Below are 26,298 nucleotides of genomic sequence, written 5' to 3'. Positions count from 1 at the left end.
GGACAGAGATCGCTGCAAGTCGGGGAGTGAAGGCTTATGCTATAATGATCATGGGGGTCTCAGCACTGAGACTTCCGCCAATCTAATTTTTTAATTTTTTTTTTATTGACAGAGACACTTGTTGAGTGGTCTCAGATAAATCTCCATAGTCAGAAAGTTACATTGAAGCCTGTCACTATAACTATCAGCATCACCCTACCAAGACTTTAAAAGGGGTACTCCACTGCCAGAGCCTTCGGAACAGTTTGCTGGTGTGGGCTGCGGGGATTGTGACGTAATGGTCACACCCCTCGTGACGTCACGGCCACGCCCCTCAATGCAAGTCTATGGGAGGGGGCGTGGCAGCCATCACGCCCCCTCCCATAGAATTGCATTGTGGGGTCAAAATGTTCCAAACTCTGGAGCAGTGGAGTACCCCTTTAATTGCCAGTCCTTCCTAATGATAGACAGACCCCCGCAGTCCTGGACAAACTCAGCTGCGCTCAAATAGTCAAGAGCAGAGGTCCCTAATACAGTCTTCAAGGTCCACCATCAGTCCAGGATTTTAATTTTGAATGGAGTAACTAAAAAAAAATAAAAAATGAGTGGGCCTTTTCGGGTTGGGGACCACAGGGGGAGCCAGCGAGTCACAGCATCATGGACAGACCATGGACACATGGATTTCCTTCACTAACGAGACTTCTGGCACCTACTGGATACCAAGGATCGATTCCTGACACAAGATCAGCGCGCGCGGTGTCAGTGGATAAGGGTATTGATCGAGGCCGGAGCCGGGGTCAGTGCAGTATATAACTCTGATGCCGCTTAACCGCTTCACTGCTGGAGAATACAGCCTGCAGCAGATGAAGACAGACAGTCCCTTCCTTCTGGATGTCGACTTATAATGTAGCACTGAGGTGGACTGTCTTGGCGACTAAAATTAATAAAATAGCTTTTTGACTCGGTCAGATGATGGTCTTAGCTGCTAAAAGATATAGGGGGAGATTTATCAAAACTTGTCAAGAGGAAAAGTTGCCCAGTTGCCCATAGCAACCAATCAGATCGCTTCTTTCACTTTGCAGAGGCCTTGTTGAAAATGAAAGAAGCGATCTGATTGGTTGCTATGGGCAACTCAGCTACTTTTTCTCTGGGCAGGTTTTGATAAAGCTCCCCCACAGACACCACGTATGGCGGAATGGGGGTCACTGCCCTCAGGGGGGGGGGGGGGATACAGGAACTTTTCTTCATGTTATCACCCTAATACTGCATGTTAGTGCCATCGTTTACTCTGTACAGCCCCCCAGTGATTCCATGGATCTAGAACAGTGGTCTTCAACCTGCGGACCTCCAGATGTTTCAAAACTACAACTCCCAGCATGCCCGGACAGCCGATGGCTGTCCGGGCATGCTGGGAGTTGTAGTTTTGCAACATCTGGAGGTCCGCAGGTTGAAGACCACTGATCTCGAAAGATACAGGAACTTTCCTCAGGGTATCACCCCTCTTGCCCATCAATCTGGTAGGGCCGATTTACACTACGCATTATCCTATTAAACATATTTATTTTATTTATTTTTTAACTAGTCCCAGTTACACCGGAGATCTATATCATCTTTAGTGCTGTGTATTATGCCTCTGGCACGGCTCTAAGCAGGCATATCCATGGCACACTTGGGGGCCTTCTTAAAAAGGAGTAGTCCAGTGCTGAAAAACGTATCCCCTATCCTAAGGATAGGGGATGTTTCAGATCGCGGGGGTTCCGACCGCTGGGGCCCCCCGCGATCTCCTGTACGGGGCCCCGGCAGCCCGCGGGAAGGGGACGTGTTGACCACCGCACGAAGCAGCGGCTGACACGCCCCCCTCGATACAACTCTATGGCAGAGCCGGAGCGATGCTTTCGGCAATCTCCGGCTCCGCCATAGCGCTGTATTGAGGGGGCGTGTCGGCCGCCGCTTCGTGCGGTGGTCGACAGCCGCTATCTGGCCAGTGACCCCGTACAGAGAGATCACGGGGGGCCTCAGCAGTCGGACCCCCCCGCAATCTGAAACTTATCCTTAGGATAGAGGATACGTTTTTCAGTACTGGACTACCCCCTTTAAAGGGGTACTCCGCTATAAAAAATAAAAAAATTTAATTCAAATGGTGCCACAAAGTTAAACAGATTTGTAAATTACTTCTATTTAAACATATTAATCCTTCCAGTACTTATCAGCTGCTGTATGCTCCACAGGAAGTTCTTCTCTGTCTGACCACACTCCTCTCTGCTGACACCTCTGTCCATGTCAGGAACTGTCCAGAGTAGGAGCAAATCCCCATAGCAAACCTCTCCCGCTCTGGACAGTTCCTGACATGGACAGAGGTGTCAGCAGAGAGCACTGTGGTCAGACAGAAAATAAATTAAAAAACAAAAAAGAACTTCTTGTGGAGCATACAGCAGCTGATAAGTACTGGAAGGTTTAAGATTTTTTAACAGAAGTCATTTACAAATCTGTTAAACTTTCTGGCACCAGTTGATTTAAAAAAAAAATAAAATAAATAATGTTTTCCACTGGAGTACCCCTTTAAGGACACTGGCCTCCATGGAAACCCCTCATTGGGGTAATTGACACTCATAGTTCTGTTACATGCTGTGGTATAATGGGTTAACCTGACAGAAACAAAGTTTTTTATTTTTTTATTTTTTTAGCTCATGGCAGTAATGGTGGGGCCCCGGGTGTCATACTGAACTCCTGTGATCCCAGTGTGGGAAACCAGTGCTGAGCGGCTAGGCTGGCCAAAAGCCATAAAACCACGTATGGGTGGTCACTAAGAGGTTAATATGTCGTAGACACATATAAAAAGTTTTTGACCGTTGGGGGTCTGAGTGTTCAGACCACGACCGATCACTAGAGAGAGCGGGGCTCTATGTCACATGACCTGGATGGACTCCTAGAGGGAGCACCTGTGTTCCGAAAAGAAAACAATTTCCTCTGTAGTATTCAGCAGCTAATAAGTACTGGAAGGATTAAGATTTTTTAATGGGAGTATTTTACAAATCTGTTTAAGTTTCTGACACCAGTTTATTAAACAAAAAAAGTTTTCCACAGGAGTACTCCTTTAAATGGGCACTGTCAGACTAAAAAACATTTTATATAACATTAACCTTTCTAATATACTTCATAACAAAAAAAAAATTATATATATATATATATATATTATATATATAAATGTTACCTCCTTTTTATAGGCATCCTGGCTTATAAAAAAAAAGACCACTAGGGGTCCCCATACCATCCAGAATATAATCCTGTCCGGCTGCAGCATCATCTTTGTCCCAGCTGAAGCACAGGCTGGGGACAAAGTCCAGGAGGTGAGGGCGGGACTTGCTCTCCTCTGTGCTCACTCCTGTCCTGTCAGACATGAGGGGGTTACAGAGCAGCCTGCAGTGATCGGGTGAAGAGACCCAGCACGGCAGACTCAGGGAGGAAGTGAATGCATGGTGAGAGTGAGGGCAGGCTCAGTGCTTGCCTCGGACAAGTGGATTTTAGAATGAGTGAGCAGCAGAATGGAGGGATTTGTGAGCCAAATACAGAAGCTAGACACAGACACGTAAAGTATCGCCATGACCTAGTAACATATAAGAGCAGTCCAGTGACAGTACAGGAGTGATAGAGAAATGGATTTTTATGTAAGCTCTCGTTCACATGTTACTAGAGCTACAAGATCGCATGTAAAACTGATTTTTATCCCCTACTACAGTTTCTAGGGGAGAGTTTCCCAACCAGGGTGCCTCCAGCTGTTGCAAAACTACAACTCTCAGCATGCCCGGACAGCCAAAGGCTGTCCGGGCATGCTGGGAGTTGTAGTTTTGCAACAGCTGGAGGTACCCTGCTTGAGGAAAACTGTCTTATTTCTTCTCCCTGAGACTAGTCAGACTACTGAAGGATGAAACCTTTACCGCCATGTGGAAACCTTTAGACGCCCACATTACATGGAGCCTGTCTTGGCGTCAGATCCCCTAATTCTCTAAAACATAATCAACTCCATAATGCGTTCAGTGTAGTTGGAGGTTTTTTTTCCTCATAAAAAAAAAAAATTGTAATATTTTTATAGTGTTTGATAGATGTCTGAGAGGCGCACAAATAGGATGACAGATTCCATTATGGCGTGATTCTCAAATATCAGAAAGTGCGAGAATTAATCACGCAGCTCCGATAAATAAAATTAAAAAAAGGAAACTTGTCACATGAAATGCGATGCGACGTCGGGGCTGTCACTGAGCGGTCGAGCAAACGCCGGACAACGGCGACAAATACTCAGGGAATGGAGGACGGCATCGGTGTTTATTCTGCGACCTATATTGGATTCCTCAAGATCAAATAGAGCGGAGCTTTCACGGCACACACTACCTGCGGAAAGGTGTGCTATGGTTTCTTAACCCCTTAGGGGTACTCCGCTGCTCAGCGTTTGGAACAAACTGTTCCGAACGCTGGAGCCGGCGCCGGGAGCTGGTGACATCATAGTCCAGCCCCCTCAATGCAAGTCTATCGGAGGGGGCGTGACAGCTGTCACACCCCCTCCCATAGACTTGCATTGAGGGGGCGTGAGGTCACGAGGGGGCGGGGAAATGAAGTCACGAGCTCCCGGCGCAGGCTCAAGCATTTTGTACAAGATACATAGGTACAAGAATATAACTACTATAATACTGTCTCCTATATACAAGAATATAACTACTATAATACTGTCTCCTATATACAAGAATATAACTACTATAATACTGCTCCTATATACAAGAATATAACTACTATAATACTGCCTCCTATATACAAGAATATAACTACTATAATACTGCCTCCTATATACAAGAATATAACTACTATAATACTCCTATATACAAGAACTACTATAATACTGCCTCCTATATACAAGAATATAACTGCTATAATACTGCTCCTATATACAAGAATATAACTACTATAATACTGCTCCTATATACAAGAATATAACTACTATAATACTGCCTCCTATATACAAGAATATAACTACTATAATACTGCTCCTATATACAAGAATATAACTACTATAATACTGCATCCTATGTACAAGAATATAACTACCATAATACTGCCCCTATATACAAGAATATATCTACTATAATACTGCTCCTATATATACAAGAATATAACTACTATAATACTGCTCCTATATACAAGAATATAACTACTATAATACTGCTCCTATATACAAGAATATAACTACTATAATACTGTCTCCTATATACAAGAATATAATATACAAGAATTACTATAATGCTGCTCCTATATACAAGAATATAACTACCATAATACTGCTCCTATATACAAGAATATAACTACTATAATACTGCTCCTATATACAAGAATATAACTACTATAATACTGCTCCTATATACAAGAATATAACTACTATAATACTGCTCCTATATACAAGAATATAACTACTATAATACTGCTCCTATATACAAGAATATATCTACTATAATACTGCTCCTATATACAAGAATATAACTACTATAATACTGCTCCTATATACAAGAATATAACTACTATAATACTGCTGCTATGTACAAGAATATACCTACTATAATACTGCTCCTATATACAAGAATATAACTACTATAATACTGCTCCTATATACAAGAATATAACTACTATAATACTGCTCCTATATACAAGAATATAACTACTATAATACTGCCCCTATATACAAGAATATAACTGCTATAATACTGCTCCCTGTATACAATATTTTAGAGGTATATATCACCATGATATTCTGTCTACTGATGGGAGGATTTATTACCACTTTACTAAAACAATAGAGGGGCGGTATAATACTGTGTCACGTGACGCCCCTGGGTGTGGATGTCTTTACCTGTTGGGCTCGGGTCACCATATCCTTGTATACAGTGTCCAGGCTTGCGTTGGTCAGTGATGCCAGCGCTGACACAACCACCTCAGACTGCTCTTTATTGAATCCTAAAAATAAGAATACATTACACAATGAGAAGAAGGATGTGCACAGATCTAACGGTATACACACAGTATGGGGGATTTATCCTACTTCTGTGGTGCTGATTTGTCGCAGTTACTGTTTAGATGGATACGAGGATGAGATACAGTGAAGAGATATGAGGAGGGGATACGGGGAAGAGATATGAGGACGGGATATGGAGAAGGGATATGAGGATGAGATATGGGGAAGGGATATGAGGACAGGATATAAGGAGGGATATGAGGAGGGGAATGGATATGAGGAGGGGAAGGGATATGAGGAGGGGATATGAGGAGGGGAATGGATATGAGGAGGGGAAGGGATATGAGGAGGGGATATGAGGAGGGGAAGGGATATGAGGAGGGGAAGGGATATGGGGACGGGATATGGGGACGGGATATGGGGAAGGGATATGAGGAGGGGATGGGATATGGGGACGGGATATGGGGAAGGGATATGAGGAGGGGATATGAGGAGGGGAAGGGATATGGGGACGGGATATGGGGACGGGATATGAGGAGGGGATATAGGGACGAGATACGGGGATGGGATATAGGGAGGAAATATGAAGACGGGATATGGGGATGAGATATGGGGATGGGATGCGAGAACGGGATATGAGGACGGGATATAGGGAGGAGATATGAGGACGGGATACGGGGAGGAGATATGAGGATGAGATACGAGGAAAGGATATGAAGTCGGGAGCGTCTAACAAGGATAAAGTAAATAGATCAGGCTACGTCTGGTACTCTGCTAGAAACTTTATTTGCTAAACTTATAAGGCAGCATCTACCAACCAGTGTGCCTCCAGTTGTTGCAAAACTACAACTGCCAGCATGCCCGGACAGCCAAAGGCTGGGAAAGACTCTTGTAAAGCTATAGTGCTCCGCGATGGGGTAGACTCCTAGCGACAGACAGATTAGGAGCGGCTGACATTTCGGGGTCATCGATCAGGATTTCCTCTCTTTCTATAGTGTCATCAGATAAAACCTTCCATTGTGTCTCCTCCATTCACCTCCCCACAGATAACGTGTAATGCCACAGACACAGAACACAGCGTCGCTGTCAGAACCTGGGAGGGGAGGGGGGCTGGTGGACATCAGGGCGTCCTTGTGATGACCTTGTCCTTGTATCTCACAAGACGCCATGACAGGTCGATAGAGCTGCCGCAACGTAATCTGCGCTGATCAATGCGTTTCATGGTTCTGGACACAGGACTAGGGTGGCGCACATTACCAGAACAAAATTATTATTCTTTTAAAATTATTTATTTATTTTAAATTCAACTTATGTTTTAGCCTTAACTCTTTCTGGCCTCTTAGCGATGACATCACCGGCTGGAGCAATGACATCACCGGCTGGAGCGATGACATCGCCGGCTGGAAGGTGAGGAGGAATTATATGAGAGGGTGAGACCTTGGTCATCATAAATGTCTGCAGCGCCTCATAGGTGACGTCCAGACTTGGCGCCGCCGGATGATCCAACTCACAAATGTACGAAGTGAAATTAAAGTTAATACTGTATATGTAAAATAAAATACAGGAAGAAAATGGTCGTCAAGCAGAGGGTTAAAGAGGATTATTCTATTACTATGGGATCAATGGGAGTGTGATAGGATATAAGAGGGATGAAAAATAGTGAGTACAGCTCTGGAGTATAATAAAGGATATAACTCAGGATCAGTACAGGATAAGTAATGTAATGTATGTACACAGTGACCCCACCAGCAGAATAGTGAGTACAGCTCTGGAGTATAATACAGGATATAACTCAGGATCAGTACAGGATAAGTAATGTAATGTATGTACACAGTGACCCCACCAGCAGAATAGTGAGTACAGCTCTGGAGGGTCTGGTCACTAGGTGTGTCTGTCTGTTGCTGAGCTCCTGAGACTCCAGACTTCCAGAGGAGAGAGGCTGATTTTTTCCACCTGCTTTCCCAGGAAGGTGGCAGATTCCTGGGGAAGAGCCTCCTGCAATGGAGCCTCATGGCTCCACTTCCAGTTCTAGGCTGGCGGGGAGTGGAGTGAAAACTTCAACAGCCATTGTTCCGGCTGGGAGAAGATCTGGCAGAGTCTGCAGCAATGCAGGCTCTGCTTCTCAGGCAACGGGTGCCAGCCAGAGATCCACAGGTGGAAGAAGGGCACGGAAAAGCAGTGTGGAGATGTGGTCGGAGAGAGGGCCCAAGGAGTCCAGCTCCACGTACTGCTCCCACATGGCCGCAAGGTTTGATCAGTGCAGCAGGGAGCGGAGGATGGCCAGAGAGGATCTGCATGCGGCCCAGAGTCTGGTGAGCGCTGGATCCAGAAAGAGCAAGCCAGAACTGAGGAAAAGGATAACATCGCTGAGAGGCGAGGTTGTGAAGCTGGAGGCGAGGAGAGCGGAGATACTGGAGGGGAGCGGTCTCTTTAAGGAGAAACTGATAAACAACGATCGGTTTGCCGCCACGAAATCCCCAGGTAAGGGGGAGGTGGATGATGGGGAGAGTAGTGGCGGTAAAGATAGTGAGGATGGTGGTGAAGATGTAAAGGAGGAAGAGGAGAAGGTGGAGGAAAGTGTACAATGTGTGGAAGTTGATGCTAAGCCTGTAGCTACTCCCTGTGACACCCAGACCCAGGACAGCTACATTGAGGCTGAACAGGTGGCACTACCACCAAGTGAGAGTGAGGAGGATGACGTGGAGGGTGAGGCTGGGGGTCTATTGAGGGCAACTGTGATGCAAGAGTCCCCAGCCCACCTTCAGAATTTCACCTTTGGCGACGATGAGTGTGAGGATGAGGTGGTCAAGCAGAAGTCCAAGAAGCGGAAGACCAAGGAGACTGTGCAATATGTATTTGTCCCTTTCCAGCAGTCTGGGCCAGCTGCAAAGCTGGTTCAGGCTGCGGGATCCCCCAAGCTGCCAGACCCCGTTCCTGTGGAGGAGCGGGGCCAGCATGGTGGGAACAGCATGGCGTCAGAAAAGGCTGAGGGCGCAATAGTTGTGAAGCCCACCCATCCTGTTTGGTAGGGAAGGGCAGGATGGGCTCATGCCAGGCAGCTCTGGCACTGCAGGACCGCCCCAGGGTGGCAGGGGGAGTGTCCAAGTGCCAGAGGCGAGCTACGCTGCCGTGTGCTTGGGGGGCGGTTCCCCGAGTGCTGTGGGCACTACTGGCGCCGCGGGTCACTCCCCTGTGAGGGAGGGGGGGGGGGGGGAGTGTCTGGGCGTTAGAGAGCGTTGGGTCCGTGTGCTTGGGGGACCGTGTGTTCTGCGGGCACTCCTCTGTGAGGGGGGGGGGGGGAGTGTCTCGGTGCCGGGATCAGTGTCCGGTAATGGCGCCGTGGGAGGAGCTGGGGTGCGCTCGGTGGGGCAGCCCCAGACTCAGGAGGCGTCATTGCCCATTCAGGAGGAGACATCGCCATCAGCGTTGACCCCAGCAGCAGCCAAGCCAGAAAAAAAGACTTTAGTTAAACCAGCGGTACTACAATTCATAGCCAGCCCAGAATCAGTAAGGCAGGGTATGAGTGCAGGATGTGAGAATGCTGATTGTACTAGTGTTGTGGAGAGGAGTGTCAGTGGAGTGAATGTTGGTGGGAGTAGTGGTACGAATGGGAAGTCTGGTATGGATGGAAAAAAGGATGATGTGAGTGGTGGTGTGAATGGTGGTTCTGGGTCTGGTCCGGCTGCCCCCCTGGCATTGACTGCTCCTAGGAACTATGCTAATGTCGCTGCCGGGGGTCCAGGGGGGGTCCCCGTCTCTGTCCGGCCCCGGGGGTTACTTGCAACAGTGCCTCCTGGAGGCTCTGCGTAGGGGCGACAGGTCGATCCAGGTAGAGGGAAGGGGTGAGGTCGACCTGTCTTTCTGGATAGAGAGGCACGGTTTGGGGGCTTTCCGAGAGCGGAATGGGGAGGTGGTCTGGTCCCTCCCGACAACCGGGCAGGACAATAACCGCAGGAATGTGGTCCGTCTGATTTGGAGGGGTGAGGATGCGTGCCCACCTCGCGCTAAAGTGGTTGAGCTCCTCCTCCAGATGGAATTCAGGGTGAGTGACATCTTTGCCCTGATCCACCCCTACGGTTCATCCGAGTTTGAAGTCAGTTTCGTTCGGCCAGAGGGTCTCGAACTCTTTTGGTCAAACTACGAGGTGGCGAAGAACGAGCCCGGCTGGCGGGATTTTGCCGTAAAGGCGATTTCCCGTCAGAACTCAGTCAAGAAGGTGACCATTTTGACCCATAATGAGTCACTTTCTTGTTATGACATCATGACCTGGCTCGGTCGATATGGGGATGTGAAGGACATGCCCAGGAAAAACTTGGATGAGCACGGGATCTGGTCCGGGACCTGGACATTTCCCGTCAAACTGAGGCATTCAGGGAGTACGGTTGCCCACATTCCGTCAGCCGCCTTCCTTGGACGTGACAGGATCCAGGTTTTCTACCAGGGGCAGCCTAAGGTCTGTCACAGGTGCGGTAGCGCCACCCATTTTAGCGCAGCCTGTACTGTACAGGTCTGTGCTTTGTGTGGGTCATCTGTCCGCATCCTGTGGGCAGATCCGCTGCCATCTGTGTGGTGTCCTCGGGCACCCTTTTAGCCGTTGTCCTAGCGCCTTCGCCAATGCGGCGGCCGCTCCGCCTGGGGAGAGCTGTGAATTTGCCTCGGCTGGTGAGGGTATGAGCAGGGATGGGGGCGCACCAGGGCTAGTGAGGAGGAAGGGCCCTGCCAAACTAAGGCGGGAGGAAAATTTGGAGGAGGAGTAGGGAGCTGGAGAGTGCCCAAGTGACGGGGGTAGCTCCTGCCGCTGCTCCTGAAGCTGGCCCTGAAAATACTGAATGCTGGATGAGGAGATAAGGAGACTGGGCAAAGAGGAAAGCAATATGGCCGACTCTACCGATTCCTCCCACTATGAAAGTGTGTATGAGGAGAGTGTAGAGAAGGCCAAAAAGAAAGACAAGGGCAAAAGGAAAGGGAGAAAGAAGAGGACCAAACCCTCTCTCCCTTGTACTGCGGGCCAGGTCCAAAACGGAAGCCTGACTGCCCCCCCTCTGGTTGACCTGCCAAACCGGTACCTCGTCCTTGATAACATCTCCTCCCCCTCCTTGGAGGGGGAAGGTGAGGGCGAGGTGCCTAGAGAGAAAGAGCCTAAGAGCCAAAAAAAAGAAGTAAAAGCGGTCCTGCCCTTTCTTCTTCTTCTGGGGATGAGGGGACGAAGAAGAAGGGGAAGAAAAAATAAAGGTGTGGCCGTCTAACTCAATCACCCATGATGGCGGCACTCACCCCATTGACGCTGGCATCCATTAACTGTGCCAGCATAAAGTCGGATACGGCTAGATTCGCAGCCTTTGATTTTCTCGGCCGTGTTGAAACCGACATTTTCTTTTTACAGGAGACCAGGTTGTCAGATCTAGCCTCTCTGGTTAAAGCCAGAAGAGAGTGGAGGCGTGGGCCCTCCCACTGGTCTCTTGCGGCTGAGCCGTATAGTGGGAATGCGGTCCTTTTTACCGCTCCTGTTGAATGCCAACGGGTTATTGAGTTAGAAATGGGGAGGTGCCTGATCTTAGATGTCCTCATGAAGGGGCAAGAGCTCTGGCTCATTAACATCTACGCCCCACAAACCAAGTGGGGCCGCAAAGATCTCTTTATGAGGATTAAGCCCTTCCTTTTTACTAGCCGGCAAGTGATTTTTGGAGGAGACTTCAATAATGTCACGAGGTCCCAAGATAGGAGCTGGCTTACGATAGCATGGCCCTCAATAATATAGTTAGAGAAGGTCGCCTAGAGGATGCCCACATTCGGAGCCCCTCAGGCCACGTGGGTTTCACCTATCATCGAGGTAGCTGCAGGACTAGGATAGACAGGTTTTAATTAAAGGAGGAAGCCGTCTCTTCCGCAGTGTCTGTGGTTGAGGTGGAGTTCTCCGATCACTGTATGATTTTGTTTTCCTTGAATGTTTTAGAGACCCCCCCGGATGGGTAAAGGTTATTGGAAGCCTCCGCTGGAGGAAGCGGAGATAAGACAGTCCTTTGAGGATTTTCTTCAGAGTCAGGTATCTTTACTGGACCTTTGTAGTAGTAAGTCAGAGGGGTGGGAGATATTCAAGAAGCGGGTTGCGGGGTTCTTCCGCCAGCTCTCGAGCCTCAGGTCCCTGAATGGGTACCGCCTGAATCAGGGTCTGAGGAAGAAACTCGAGCTCCTTGTCTGGACTGGAGGTAGCCGGGAGGATATCTCCAGAGTGAAGTCCTTGCTGATGAGGTGTAAGTACGATAGACACGCATCTTTGGTTTTTGAGAGGGATTACGGGAGGTACCGCTCGCCCGACCCTTACAGGAACTGTAAGATGTCAGTGAGTAGTAAAGTGGTCTCAAGACTGATTGATAGTACGGGATCTCTGAATCGGTCCAGATCAGGGATCCTGGAGGTCGTCAGATCCTTCTACTCGCACCTCTTGGGAAGGAAGGGATGTCGGCTTTCCTGGCCGAAACTATTCCTGAGCCAGGGGTAGACCCCTCTCTTGATGTTTTGGCAGAAGAAATCAGGGAAGAGGAAGTGAGACTGGCGATCGAGGGGCTCGCCACCAAGAAGTCGCCAGGTCCGGATGGCTTAACATCCGAGTGGTACAGGACCTTTAAGGAGTCTTTAGCTCCCCTCTTGACTGAGGTATTCAAAGAGGGTCTCTCCTCTGGCACTCTACCAAAGTCAATGAGGAGGTCAGCACAGATTCTTCTGTCAAAGGGTAAAGATCCTAGCCGGATTGAGAATTGGAGGCCCATAGCTCTTCTCAATACGGACAGGAAGCTTCTGGCTAAGATACTGTTTAACCGGCTCCTTTCGGGGGCCCAGCACTGCTCTGTTCCTGGCCGAAGCACCTTAAGTGCTGTCCTCAGTGTCAGGGAGGCAGTGGAGCGGAGTAGTGCGGGTCTCTGGAAGGGGTACATGCTGTCCTTGATCAGGCCAAAGCATTTGATCGGGTGAACCACGAGTACCTCTGGTCCGTCCTCCTGAGATATGGCTTACCGAGTACTTTTGTGAATTGGCTTGTCACCTTATATGAAGGTCTGGCCGCTCTTTTGAGGTGGGGTCCAGGGTCAGTCAGGGTTGTCCTTTAAGCCCGCTGTTATACATGTTCGTAATCGATCCCTTCGTCCAGAGGGTAGATTGTGGGCCGTTGGCGGGAGTCGGGATGACTCTGGCGGAGCCGGATGTCGCCCAGAGAGTGGTGGCGTACACTGATGATGTCACTATTTTCGTCTCCTCACGGGAGGAGGTCGATGTGGTGATGTCAGAGGTGGACCGCTACTCGGAGGCATCCGGGTCCAAGATCAACCGGGATAAGTGTGGGAGGGGGAGATCCCACGTTTGATCTCCCGGACACCCTTCCAGGGCTCCAAGAGTCAGCAAAAATTCTGGGCATCACATTCTGCCAGGATGATTATCCCACCAAAAACTGGGATGGTAAGCTCCGGGATGCCACTCAGAGGGTGAGCCAGTGGAAGGGTTGGTCTATGACCCTCAGGGAATGGGTACACCTGATCAAATCGTACCTGCTCCCCTAGTTTATCTATCTGGGCAGTGTATGTATCTTACCAGAGGCTTACTACACTAGGGTCTACAGCCTGTTTTTCCAACTGTTATGGGGGAACAAGTTGAACCTAGTCAAGAGGGAGGTTACGTACCGCACGAGGAGACTAGGGGGTTTATCTATGGTAAACCCTGTGGTGTTCTTAACGAACACCTTCTTGAAAGCCAACATCTCAAACCTCTGGAAAGAGAGGGCTCCTCCGTGGGTACTCTCCTGCAGGGAGTGGTTTCGGCCTTTCTTCCAGGAATGGGAGACAGGAGGTCAAGTGAAGGACCTCCGTACGCCCCATGGATATCTTCCGGCTTACGCTACCCCGACTCTGAAGGCGATACGTCGGTGGGGTCTGGGAGTGTGGGAGATCAGGACCCAGTCAAGGCGTTTCCTTGACAAACGGGTTCTGTTGACCCACTTCCAGAAGCCTCTGGCCCTTAGGGACTGCCCAGGTCGGGATCTGAGGGTGGGATTGTATCTTTTAAACATGAAAAGGATCCCCCAGAAGTTTTGGGACTTGGCCTGGCGCTGCTTTCAGGGAAAGCTATGTGTAAGGGACAACCTGAAGTGCAGGAACTCTGATGACCGGGGATGTCCCCGAGAAGAGTGCGTGGACACGCTGGAAAGCATGGACCACTTCCTGCTTCATTGTCCCTTTAACATAGGGGTCTACAACAGGGTGGGCGCTTCCATCGGCTGGAGTCAACTTGCCAGCCTTGCCTATTCGGAGTGCGCTTATGGGGCATTCAGGAACCTGGGTGGCCGAGATCGGGGCACTTCATTCTTAGTCAGTTTACCGGTTAGGTACTACACGTGGAACGCACGGTGCTTAGTGTCGACCCAACAGAAAATCCTCTCCAAGGTGGAGGTCTGTAGGAACATCACCGGTGACCTCGGGAAGATCAGGTCTTTGGAGTATGGCAGTCTTGGTACCAGTAGGGCTTTTCTCCTGTGGAGAGGTTTCTCATTTCATGTGCCCTAGGTACTAAACCTTTTGGGTAGAGTACCTTTTATTTTGGTTAGGGGCAGTGTTATAGGGGTAGAGATAGGGTGAAGGCAGGGTCAGATTTATTGTAGGGATAGAATTAGGGAGAATTGTAGGGGGAGTTAGGGAAAGAGTATAAAATGATTTATGTATCAGGTCTGCCATCCTTCTCCCTGGTGGTGGGCTGATGCATGTGCACATTAGCTTTTTGTTTTGTTTTCAGTTGACATGGTATGAAGGGCTTACAGGTGACCAAACTTGGGCCTAAAAGGAGTTGTGGTTAAGAGTGTATAAGTTTGTATATAAGTTGGTTGGGAGGAGTGTTAGGTGGGGAGGGTGTATTTGTGGTTGTTTTTTCTTTTTTTTTTGAGTGGTATTTTGGGGACCTGACATGGGTCAGTTAAGGACTGGACTTTGAGAACTGTATGGACGGTATGGACTCTGACCCATGTACAGGAGGGGTGGTGTGGGTTAGGGGACAGTTTTAGTGTAGGTGGTTTCTGTTGTTTTCTGTAGTGTATTTATTATATTTTTGTATATTTTCTGTGATTTTTGGATATATTGTGTTTTGTATTTATATTGTTTTATAGTCTATAGTGTATAGTGGCAGTCGGGCCAGTAGTAAAGTGGTGTCATATGTGTATGTTTATTGTATGTACGTATATATATATATATATATATATATATATATATATATATATATATATATAATATGTGTGCGTGTGTGTATATGCATGCATACATGTTTGTGTATTCATTATTCGGGGTCTCGCTTTTCTGCGGTGTTGTCCTTCTCTTCGGTTCTGGCTTGCTCTTTTTGGGTCCGGATTCTGGGCCACACGCGGATCCCTCTCTGGCCGTCCACGGCTCCTTGCCGCGCTGGGAGTGCTTCGCGGCCATGCGGGGGCGATGCGTGGGGCTGGGCTCTTTGGGCCCTCTCTCCGGCCGCATCTCCGCGCTGCTTTTCCTTGCCCTTCTTTCACCTGTGGATCTCTGGCTGGGAGGCAGAGCGTTATTTTGTAGCGAGTTGTGCTGAGCAATTTTTTATTTTATTTTTCTTTCTCCCCTGGGTAAGGATAATTTTTGAGTTACAGCCAAGTTGTGCTACCTTTATGTTCCTTTTCTTTTTGTTTTTATAGCCAAGTTGTGCTGAATGTTATGTTTATATATTTTTTTTTATAATCCAAGTTGGGCTATTTTTATGTTCATTTTTTTATGCGTGTTTGGTGTGGGTTATTTTGGTATGGGGAAAAAGTGTATTTTTGTAAATTTGAGCTGGCCAGTTAGGCAGTTTGTTTTTGTAATTTTATTTTTGTTATGTTTGTTATAGCTGGTTAACCCCTTAAGGACCCAGGGTTTTTCCACTTTTGTTTTTTCCTCCTTACCTTCTAAAAATCATAACCCTTTCAATTTTCCACCTAAAAATCCATATTATGGCTTATTTTTTGCGTCACCAATTCTACTTTCCAGTGACATTAGTCATTTTACCCAAAAATTCACGGCGAAACGGAAAAAAATAATAATAATTGTGCGACAAAATCGAAGAAAAAACGCCCTTTTGTAATTTTGGGGGCTTCCGTTTCTACGCAGTGCATATTTCGGTAAAAATGACACCTTATCTTTATTCTGTAGGTCCATACGGTTAAAATGATACCCTACTTATATAGGTTTGATTTTGTCGTACTTCTGGAAAAACTGCATGCAGGAAAATTTATACATTTAAGAATGTCATCTTCTAACCCCTATAACTTTTTTATTTTTCCACGTACAGGGCGGTATGAGGGCTAATTTTTTGCGCCGTGATCTGAAGTTTTTATCGGTAGGATTTTTGTTTTGATCGGACTTTTTGATCACTTTTTATAAATTTTTTAATGGTATAAAAAGTGACCAAAATACACTTTTTTGGACTTTGGAATTTTTTTGCGCGTACGCCATTGACCGTGCGGTTTAATTAATGATATATTTTTATAGTTCGGACATTTACGCACGCGGCGATACCACATATGTTTATTTTTTATTTTATTTACACTGTTTTATTTTTTTCATGGGAAAAGGGGGTTGGTTCAAACTTTTATTAGGGAAGGGGTTAAATTACCTTTATTAACACTTTTTTCACCCATAGGGACCTATAACACTGCACACACTGATCTCTCATCCTGATCACAGGCGTGTATTAACACGCCTGTGATTAGCGTTATCGGCGCTTGACTGCTCCTGCCTGGATCTCAGGCACGGAGCAGTCATTCATCGATCGGACACCGAGGAGGCAGGTAGGGGCCCTCCCGGTGTCCTGTAAGCTGTTCGGGACGCCGCGATTTCACCGCAGCGGTCCCGAACAGCCTGACTGACTAGCCGGGATGCTTTCACTTTCGCTTTAGGAGGGTCTAAAGGGTTAATACCGCACATTGCCGCGATCGGCGATGTGTGGTATTAGCCACGGGTCCCGGCCATTGATGAGCGCCGGGACCGATGCGATGTGATGCGGGGTCGCAGCGCGACCCCGCTTCATATCGCGGGAGCCGGCGCAGGATGTAAATATACGTCCTGCGTCGTTAAGGGGTTAAGCTTGTTTTTGTTTTATGTTTTGTATTGGATGCGTTTTGTATTTTTATAATAAGAGTTACAGGATATAACTCAGGATCAGTACAGGATATACCTCTTTTACTGGCTGACAAGCATTTTACATGTGATGAGGAGAGCAGGGAGCACTTGGCAGCAGAGATGGTTCAGGTGGGGGGGGGGGGGGAGGATCAGCAGCAGATGATGCTCTGGAATCCCCCTTTAACCATAATGTATAATAAAGTTATATTATCTTCCCCTAGTGACTATACCAGGGTTTCCCAACCAACTCCCAGCACGCCCAAACCACCTATGCTGGGGTTTGTAGTTGTAGGAAAACACTGGACTATAGGCCAGCGACGAGGCGCTCACCGTGACTCTCCAGGTCTCGCACCAGAGCGTGAGTATCGAACGTCAGCTTCCTCTGCTCCGACGGGGTGATCTCCACCTGTCTGACATCATAACTAGAGAGGACGGGTGCGGAGGATGCAAATCCTGCAAAGGAAACACAGCAAACATTAAAAAATAATGATAATAATTAATTACAGATTAAAATATCGGGAGGGGCAGGGACATCTAGTAGCGCAGAGTATTTCAGGACAGGAATGTGCATGACATCTATGATTATAATGTAAGAAGACGAAACGCATCAAGATTTGACCTGGTTCTTAAAGCAGCACAGAGTATTTAAAGGGGTACTCCGGTGGAAATTTTTTTTTTTAAATGAACTGGGTTCAGAAAGGTAAACAGATTTCTAAATGGCTTCTATTAAAAAATATATACCCTTCCAGTACTTATTAGCAGCTGTATGCTACAGAGGAAATTCTTTTCTTTTTTTCACTTGTCCACAGTGCTCTCTGCCGACACCTGATGTCCGTATCAGGAACTGTCCAGAGCAGGAGAAAATCCCCATAGCGAACCTATGCTGCTCTGGACAGTTCCTGACACGGACATCAGGTGTCGGCAGAGAGCACTGTGGACAAGACAAAAAAGAAATTGAAAAAGAATAGAATTTCCTCTGTAGCATACAGCTGCTAATAAGTACTGGAAGGGTAAAGATTTTTTTCATAGAAGTCATTTACAAATCTGTTTAACTTTCTGGCACCAGTTCATTTAAAAAATAAATAAATAAATGTTTTCCACCGGAGTACCCTTCTATGTAAGAGTTTCTGTACAAGGGTGCCTCCAGCTGTTGCAAAACTACAACTCCCAGCATGCCCGGACAGCCTTCGGCTGTCCGGGCATGCTGGGAGTTGTAGTTTTGCAACAGCTGGAGACACACTGGTTGGGAAACACTGATCTATGTACAAAGCAGCAGTGATGAGAGTGTGCTGCAACTCCCGCACCACTAGGTGTCGCTGTTTTGTTAAAAAGGGGCGCAGTTTGCGGTCCTTCATAACCCCTAAACTATGCAGACAATATACTAATAAAGTTTTTTTAAAGTTCTTCACAGCGGGTAAGTCGTACCCCTCCTGCAGCTCCTCTGTGCTGCTGTGAGCAGCTGGGCCGTCCATCTGTAACCAGACACCCTCATCCTCTCCTCACTGACAGCTCCACCGTAACTCCGGACTCCAGTCTGGTCACGTGGGGTTGCTTCCCTATACGTCACTTCCGGCCCTGCGCCAGGCATTCTGGGGCTGGTAGTTTTCTGCTTTTTTGGGGGAGTCAGGGCGAATTGGAGGCGTGGCAGGAGTAGGTTGCAGCCTGCTGGTGCCTATAATAATGATTGGCACCTATAATAATGTGGAGACGGTCATCAACTGGTGTATGATGGCACATAGCTGCTGATAGTCTATACCCGGTAGTTATTATTACTAGTAAGTGCCATCCTTATCAGGGGGGAGTGAAAGGGGTCCCACGGCTGTGGATGGCAAAATCAGAGCCTCTATATTAGTGACCACCGAAGAGCACCCCCATAATAGTGACGACCACTGAGCCCCATAATAGTGACCACCACCGAGCACCCCCCCCATATGTGACCACCACCGAGCACCCTCCATATGTGACCACCACCGAGCACCCCCCCATATGTGACCACCACCGAGCACCCCCCATATGTGACCACCACTGAGTCCCCATAATAGTGACAACCACTGAGCCCCCATAATAGTGACAACCACTGAGCACCCATAATAGTGACCACCGCCGAGCACCCCCCATATGTGACCACCACCGAGCACCCCCCCATATGTGACCACCACCGAGCACCCCCCCATATGTGACCACCACCGAGCACCCCCCCATATGTGACCACCACTGAGTCCCCATAATAGCGACAACCACTGAGCCCCCATAATAGTGACCACCACTGAGCCCCCATAATAGTGACCACCACCGAGCCCCCATAATAGTGACTACCACGAGCACCCTCCCATATGTGACCACCACTGAGTCCCCATAATAGTGACAACCACTGAGCCCCCATAATAGTGACAACCACTGAGCCCCCATAATAGTGACCACCACCGAGCCCCCATAATAGTGACTACCACGAGCACCCACCCATATGTGGCCACCACTAAGTCCCCATAATAGTGACCACCACTGAGCCCCCATAATAGTGACTACCACTGACCCCCTATAATAGTGACAACCAGTGACGAAGCCCCTATAATAGTGACAACCACTGAGCCTCCATTTTAGTGACCGCCACCATAATAGTGACCCCCACAAGTCATAATAGACTAATATGGGGGCTTGGTGGTGGTCACTAATATAGGTGATGTAGCGGGGTGTGAGGTGCAGGGCAGATGTTGTTACCCTAGGGGCAGATAGCATTAACCCCTTATATTCGTGACGCCAGGGCGTGGTTCAGCCTGAACCACTCAAAGATATACCGCTGGTTTCTGGGCTAGGCACGGGGGCAATAAAGTCTCTGGCGCCAAGTTACAGACAACGGTAGCTTTACTGAGGGTAGACAGTTGGTAAAGTCTTTACAATTCAGCCAGGGCCCAAGGAGGTGACCAGTGACTCAGAGACCTTAAGGGCTTGCTGGGACTTGAATGCAGGCCACGTGGCTTGACAATTTGACAGGGACTGACTTGACTGATGATGGACAATGCTGCAGGTTTATGTTACTTGCACTTGACTGTGGCTGCAGGACTTGACTTGAGGCCTCCACTACTCTGGACACACACACGAGGCACGACTGACCTCAGCAAAGACTTGGTGAAGAGGCTAGCACCTCCCAGGGCTTATATGGGGGAGACTAGCAGGGAGCCCATAGGTCACTCTTGGGGTCAGCTGGTCACTGGTACCTCCTGGGTAACAATCACATGACATGTCACATGGTATAACTCTTAAAGTGATAACACATTTTTTACAGTACAACATATTTACAATGGGGAAACTAATGCAGGGGGGCCCTGGGGACACTGAAGGAGGCTGCCTGACAGGACAGTGAGGGTACGGGGTAACACCTCCCGTACTGGGCCACCACATAGAGGCTCTGTAGGGATCTCTTTTGGGGGTTCAGTGATGGTCACTAATGTATAGAGTGACCACCAATGAGCCCCCCATAAGAGACCCCCCACAAAAAAAATGTTTTCTATACATTTCTATATAGGCCTGTCAGTAGTGAGGCCCTGCTCCCTGTATACTGATGTGTTCTATACATTTCTATATATTCCTGTCAGTAGTGAGGCCCTGCTCACTATATACTGATGTTTTCTATATATTCCTGTCAGTAGTGAGGCCCTACTCACTATATACTGATGTTTTCTATATATTCCTGTCAGTAGTGAGGCCCTACTCACTATATACTGATGTTTTCTATATATTCCTGTCAGTAGTGAGGCTCTGCTCACTATATACTGATGTGTTCTATACATTTCTATATAGTCCTGTTAGTAGTGAGGCTCTGCTCACTATATACTGATGTTTTCTATATAGTCCTGTCAGTAGTGAGGCTCTGCTCACTATATACTGATGTTTTCTATATAGTCCTGTCAGTAGTGAGGCTCTGCTCACTATATACTGATGTTTTCTATATAGTCCTGTCAGTAGTGAGGCCCTGCTCACTATATACTGATGTTTTTCATGTACAAGGCTTTGCTGACATTTTTTCTCTTGAGTAGACACAAGAGTGGACAAAGCCAGACAGGTACATGAGATGGACTCCAGGCTCAAGTCAGAGTCCAAACATTGGGGGAATCCAGGTAAGACAGACTCTGCGGTTACTTAACTATGTAAAGTCACTGGTGTCCTCTGATATCCAACTCTGCCACCGTGAGTAGTCTGGCTGAGCAGAGACATTGAGGACTAGGTACCTGGAGAAGAATTGTCTCCCAAGTGTCATCACTCAGGTCTGTATCAGACGTCCTATGTGATTTCCCTTAGATGTGTTTAGAATCTCATCTGAGAATCATCCCGGTTGTCTGATGGGTCAGCAGTATATGAGGATCCTAGAGTTCCTCCAAGGAAAGGAAGAACTTGGCCTTTCCACAAGCTGCCAAATGGAAACCATCTTAGTCCTGCTGCTTTAAAGGGCGAAACTTCTTCTCCAAGAGCCAATGTTCTGCAAAAGGGCTCAGGATAAAGGAACCAGGGAGAAGACTACCAAACCAAATCAGTTTGATGTCAGAAGGACAACCATGGTTGGTGCAAGACTTTCTGGATTCCTGTCAGCCTGAGGAAGGGTGGCATGTGTTATGGGCACCTATCTACATGTGCACATACATCCATCCTCTGCGGAATATCCGAGTGGTCAACTAGTCAGGAAAGGGAGTGCTTCACTATTCTGGACCCTGGCATTAGTATATACTCCCAGGGTGGTAGAGCCATTGTGGTAGTGGCTGTTCTTCTTCTTCAGGGGATCCATGTGGTGCCGTACCCGGGCACCTGACTCTGGCTGGTTTTCTCACTGAAGAAGTCACATTTTACAAACAGTCTGAGAGATTTCCAGGAGAAAGTTCAGTCTGTCTGGACAGGAATCTCCATAATTTTTCCTCCCCGCTTGGGCTGTCAGTCGCACATGCAGGAGTCTCAGATTGTGGCTTTACAAAAGAAAATCTCCCAACAGGTTGTAGCTTTTACCTACGGATGTGGTCCTGCTCACAACAGATGCCTCTGAATCATATTAAGGAGCTTACATGTTGGATCTTTGAGTCCAGAGGAGCTGGACACATGAAGAATATCAGATGTCAGCCAACCTGAGGAAGATGGGGCCAGTGAACTTGGCTTTTTTGGCTACTCCTTAACCCAGTGCCCAGTATCCCAGCGGTCCCAGCAGGCACTCTGAATGTCCAGGCGGATCAGCCGAGCAGAACTATTCTGTGTTCAAGCAGAGGTCCCTCACTGAAGTATACCTCTGCCAAATAGTCAGCAGGAGAGGTCTACCTGATTACGACATGAGGGCTACCATAGAAAACTGGAAGGTTGCTAAATTTGCTTCTCTAAATTGCAGAAACCAACCAGACATCTTGGATGCACTGACAGTATCATAGAGAGGCCTCTACATCTATCTATTTCAGCCTCCAGTCATAAGGAAGATCCTGATGGACAAGCCAGACGCCCCATACTGGCCAAGACGGGGTTTGTTTCCCCTCCTGTTACAGTTAAAGGAAATTTCCTCCCCACAGGGACCTGCTGACACAGAATGGGTCCTTCATCCACAGCAGGAGCTGTTGCCTTTGACTGTGTGTAGTTTGAGAAGGATAGATTCCAAATGATGGGCTCATTGGAGGAGGTGATATCTACTCGTCTTTTCAGCCGAAAGAGAATCCTTAAAGGCGCTCTACTCGACACTCTAGAGAAAGTTCACGTTCTGGAGGAGGATCGAAAAGAGGTTCCATTTGCAGTAGTTTTGAATTTCCTCCAAAATTTCCTCCGGTGGTGGTGTCTAAGCCTCTCCCGAGTAAGTCGACCTGAAGTGATTGTCCTGTCCTACAAGTTCTTTCCTGATTGCGATAACATTCTCACACAGGTTGGCATAAAATACAAGCTCTCTCCTCATGAGATCCCTTTATAAAATTTGTACCAGAGGGAGTCCTGCTGAAGGGGTCATCTGAGATGACATCATCAGGGAATTTGCTTGCTGAAGTTCTTACTGGATCCACTGTTGAGGAGGAAGAGTTCTTCACCATCTGGATGGGTCTACAGCACTGATCTGCTACCACAATAGAACCAAGACATTCAGGGTGGAAGAGAATCTGTTCGTACAGTTGCCAATGTGGTAAAGGGAAGAAAGGTGTCTAAAGCTACCTTGGTGGAATGGCTTAGATCTACGATTCTGAACGCCAGTGAGATCACAGGAGTTGAGCCACCAGATTCCATCATAGCTCAATCTACACTCTAGACAACCAAAGCTGGGGTCCAGTCTCTGGCATGTCAGTGCTCTATGCTGTGTTCAATTAGGTATCCCCCCCCCCTTATGTTGCTATACAGCTCCCTTCTGTGCTGCCTGAAGACGAAATGGAAAGGGAAAATTTGTACTTACCGTAATTTTGCTTTCCATGAGTCTGAAGGCAGCACATACAAACCCTCCCTACTTTAGGTCATCTTTTTGCATCAGAACTGTGTCTATTCCAGTGTTTCTCAATTCCAGTCCTCGGGGCCCCCTAACAGGTCATGTTTTCAGGATTTCCTTAGTCTTTCACAGGTGTATAATTGTGGTGATGCCTGATTCACTGACCATAATTATGTCACCTGTGAAAGACTTATGAAATCCTGAAAACACGACTTGTTAGGGGGCCCTTAGGACTGGAATTGAGAAACACTGGTCTATGCAATAACACAAGTTGAGGAGGTTCTGATGGATGGTTATAGCCAGGCCTAGCCTGGTGCTTGTTAATTCTCTTAATTGTTTGCTAGGTGGGCAGTCCTGGGATGAACTGAAAGGAGCTATTAACCCTTCTGTGCTGCCTTCAGACTCATGGAAAGCAAAATTACGTTATGTACAAATTGTCTCCTATATATAACTACTATAATACTGCCTCGTATACTATAACTACTATAATACTGCTCCTATGTACAAGAATATAACTACTATAATACTGCCCCCTATATACAAGAATATAACTAATATAATACTGTCTCCTATAAACAAGAATATAACTACTATAACACTGTAACATCAGCGCTCTGGCCAGACACGCTGGCTGTGAGCGTTCTCCTCTCATGTCTCTGTTGCTGGCGGGGCTGGCATTCGCATCAGGGGATGCGCCCGCATGCGAATTCCAGCCCGTAACTCACCTCCCTGGTCTTCCTTGTTCCCAGTCCCGGCGTGCGAGCCCCCACCTCCTAGGGAACGTGCACCAGAGCTCTGTGATTTAATGGGCGAGTACGCCCTAATTAATGTCATCACCTGCACCCTGTCTTTAAGTATCTGCATCTCCCCCTGTCCTGGGCTGGATCTTTGTTGCCCTAGAGCCTGAGAGAAAGCTACTGTGTTCCTGTCTATCCGTGTACCTGATCCTTGCTCCATGACCTGACCCTGCACCTGTGCCGCTTGCCCTGACCTTCAGCTATCCTGACCTCGTCTTGTCCTTATCTATCTGTACCACGCTTCATCCCAGCAACCTGCGTGGACGAGTCGTACCAGGGGTAGCGACCTGGGTGCCGCCTGCCTCAGCAAGACCATCCCGCTTTGCGGTGGGCTGTGGTGAAAACCAGCGGCACCTTAGACTCCACTCCCTGGTACAGCCCGTGTCATCTGCCACACAGGCCCAGAGGATCCACCACCTGCCGTGACCCTTACAAATACTGTCTCGGCAGTGTCTCCTATATACAAAAATATAGCTACTTAAAAACTGCACCTATATACAAGAATATAAGTTCTATAATGCAAGAATATAACTACTATAATACTGCCTCCTATATACAAAAATATAACTACTAAAAACCACCTATTTACAAGAATATAACTTCTATAATACTGCTCCTATATACAAGAATATAATTACTATAATACTGCTCCAATGTACAAGGATATAACTACTATAATACTGCCTCCTATATACAAGAATATAACTTCTATAATACTACTCCTATATACAAGAATATAATTACTATAATACTGCTCCTATGTACAAGAATATAACTACTATAATACTGCTTCTATATACAAGAATATAACTACCATACTACTGCTCCTATATACAAGAATATAACTACTATAATACTGCTCCTAAATACAAGAATATAACTTCTATAATACTGCTCCTATATACAAGAATATATCTACTATAATACTGCCTCCTGTATACAAGAATATAACTACTATAATACTGCTCCTATATACAAGAATATAACTACTATAATTCCGCCTCCTGTATACAAGAATATATCTACTATAATACTGCCTCCTGTATACAAGAATATATCTACTATAATACTGCTCCTATATACAAGAATATAACTACTATAATACTGCTCCTATATACAAGAATATAACTACTATAATACTGCTCCTATGTACAAGAAAATAACTACTATAATACTGCCTCCTCTATTCACTGTTTAAGGATGGTGGTATCAGTACATGGACCATAGGGGTGCAATAGAAATGAAGCAATGAAGAAAAAGAATCCAAATGTGACAGTCCGTAGAAAAATTATGCTTCTGCACTCACCTATGTGTGTACAAAGTCCTTTATTCAAGCATCAGCATACAGGGAAACCGCTGGCCGGGGGTGAGGAGGGAGAAGGTACCGCTGCCGAAGTAGCTACGGCAGCGGTACCTTCTCCCTCCCTCCTCACCCCCGGCCAGCGGTTTCCCTGTATGCTGATGCTTGAATAAAGGACTTTGTACACACATAGGTGAGTACAGAAGCATTATTTTTCTACAGACTGTCACATTATAGTAGTCATATTCTTGTTTTACACTCAGGACTGATTACGAGTATAGTGGTGCGGTCTCTCTCTCTTTCTCCATTTATACTATAACTACTATAATACTGCCTCCTATGTACAAGAATATAACTACTATAATACTGCTCCTATATACAAGAATATAACTACTATAATACTGCCTCCTATATACAAGAATATAACTACTATAATACTGCCCCCTATATACAAGAATATAACTACTATAATACTGCTCCTATATACAAGAATACAACTACTATAATACTGCCCCTATATACAAGAATATAACTACTATAAAACTGCCCCCTATATACAAGAATATAACTACTATAATACTGCTCCTATATACAAGAATATAACTACTATAATACTGCCCCTATGTACAAGAATATAACTACTATAATACTGC

General features: G+C 46.9%; 1 protein-coding gene and 1 long non-coding RNA gene across 2 annotated transcripts in view; one reads left to right on the top strand and one right to left on the bottom strand.

The window, feature by feature from the left end:
- The window catches only part of CCDC90B (coiled-coil domain containing 90B), a 34,432-nt gene extending 15,705 nt beyond the window's left edge, over positions 1-18,727 (bottom strand). The window contains exons 1-3 of the mRNA XM_056561380.1: positions 18,550-18,727; positions 17,455-17,577; positions 5,870-5,973 (exon numbers count right to left, since the gene is read on the bottom strand). Of these exons, the coding sequence (XP_056417355.1) occupies positions 5,870-5,973; positions 17,455-17,577; positions 18,550-18,712 (390 nt within the window). The 5' untranslated portion in view covers positions 18,713-18,727. The remainder of the gene's footprint in view (positions 1-5,869; positions 5,974-17,454; positions 17,578-18,549) is intronic.
- A 30-nt stretch (positions 18,728-18,757) lies between these two features.
- The window catches only part of LOC130358299 (uncharacterized), a 32,912-nt gene continuing 25,371 nt past the window's right edge, over positions 18,758-26,298 (top strand). Inside the window, exon 1 of the long non-coding RNA XR_008889457.1 lies at positions 18,758-18,899. This is a non-coding gene — a long non-coding RNA (uncharacterized LOC130358299). The remainder of the gene's footprint in view (positions 18,900-26,298) is intronic.

The sequence above is a fragment of the Hyla sarda genome, chromosome 2, assembly GCF_029499605.1.
Source record: "Hyla sarda isolate aHylSar1 chromosome 2, aHylSar1.hap1, whole genome shotgun sequence".
NCBI lineage: Eukaryota > Metazoa > Chordata > Amphibia > Anura > Hylidae > Hyla > Hyla sarda.
The sequence above is the reverse complement of the archived record's forward strand: the minus strand, read 5'-3'. Positions and strand labels throughout refer to the sequence as shown.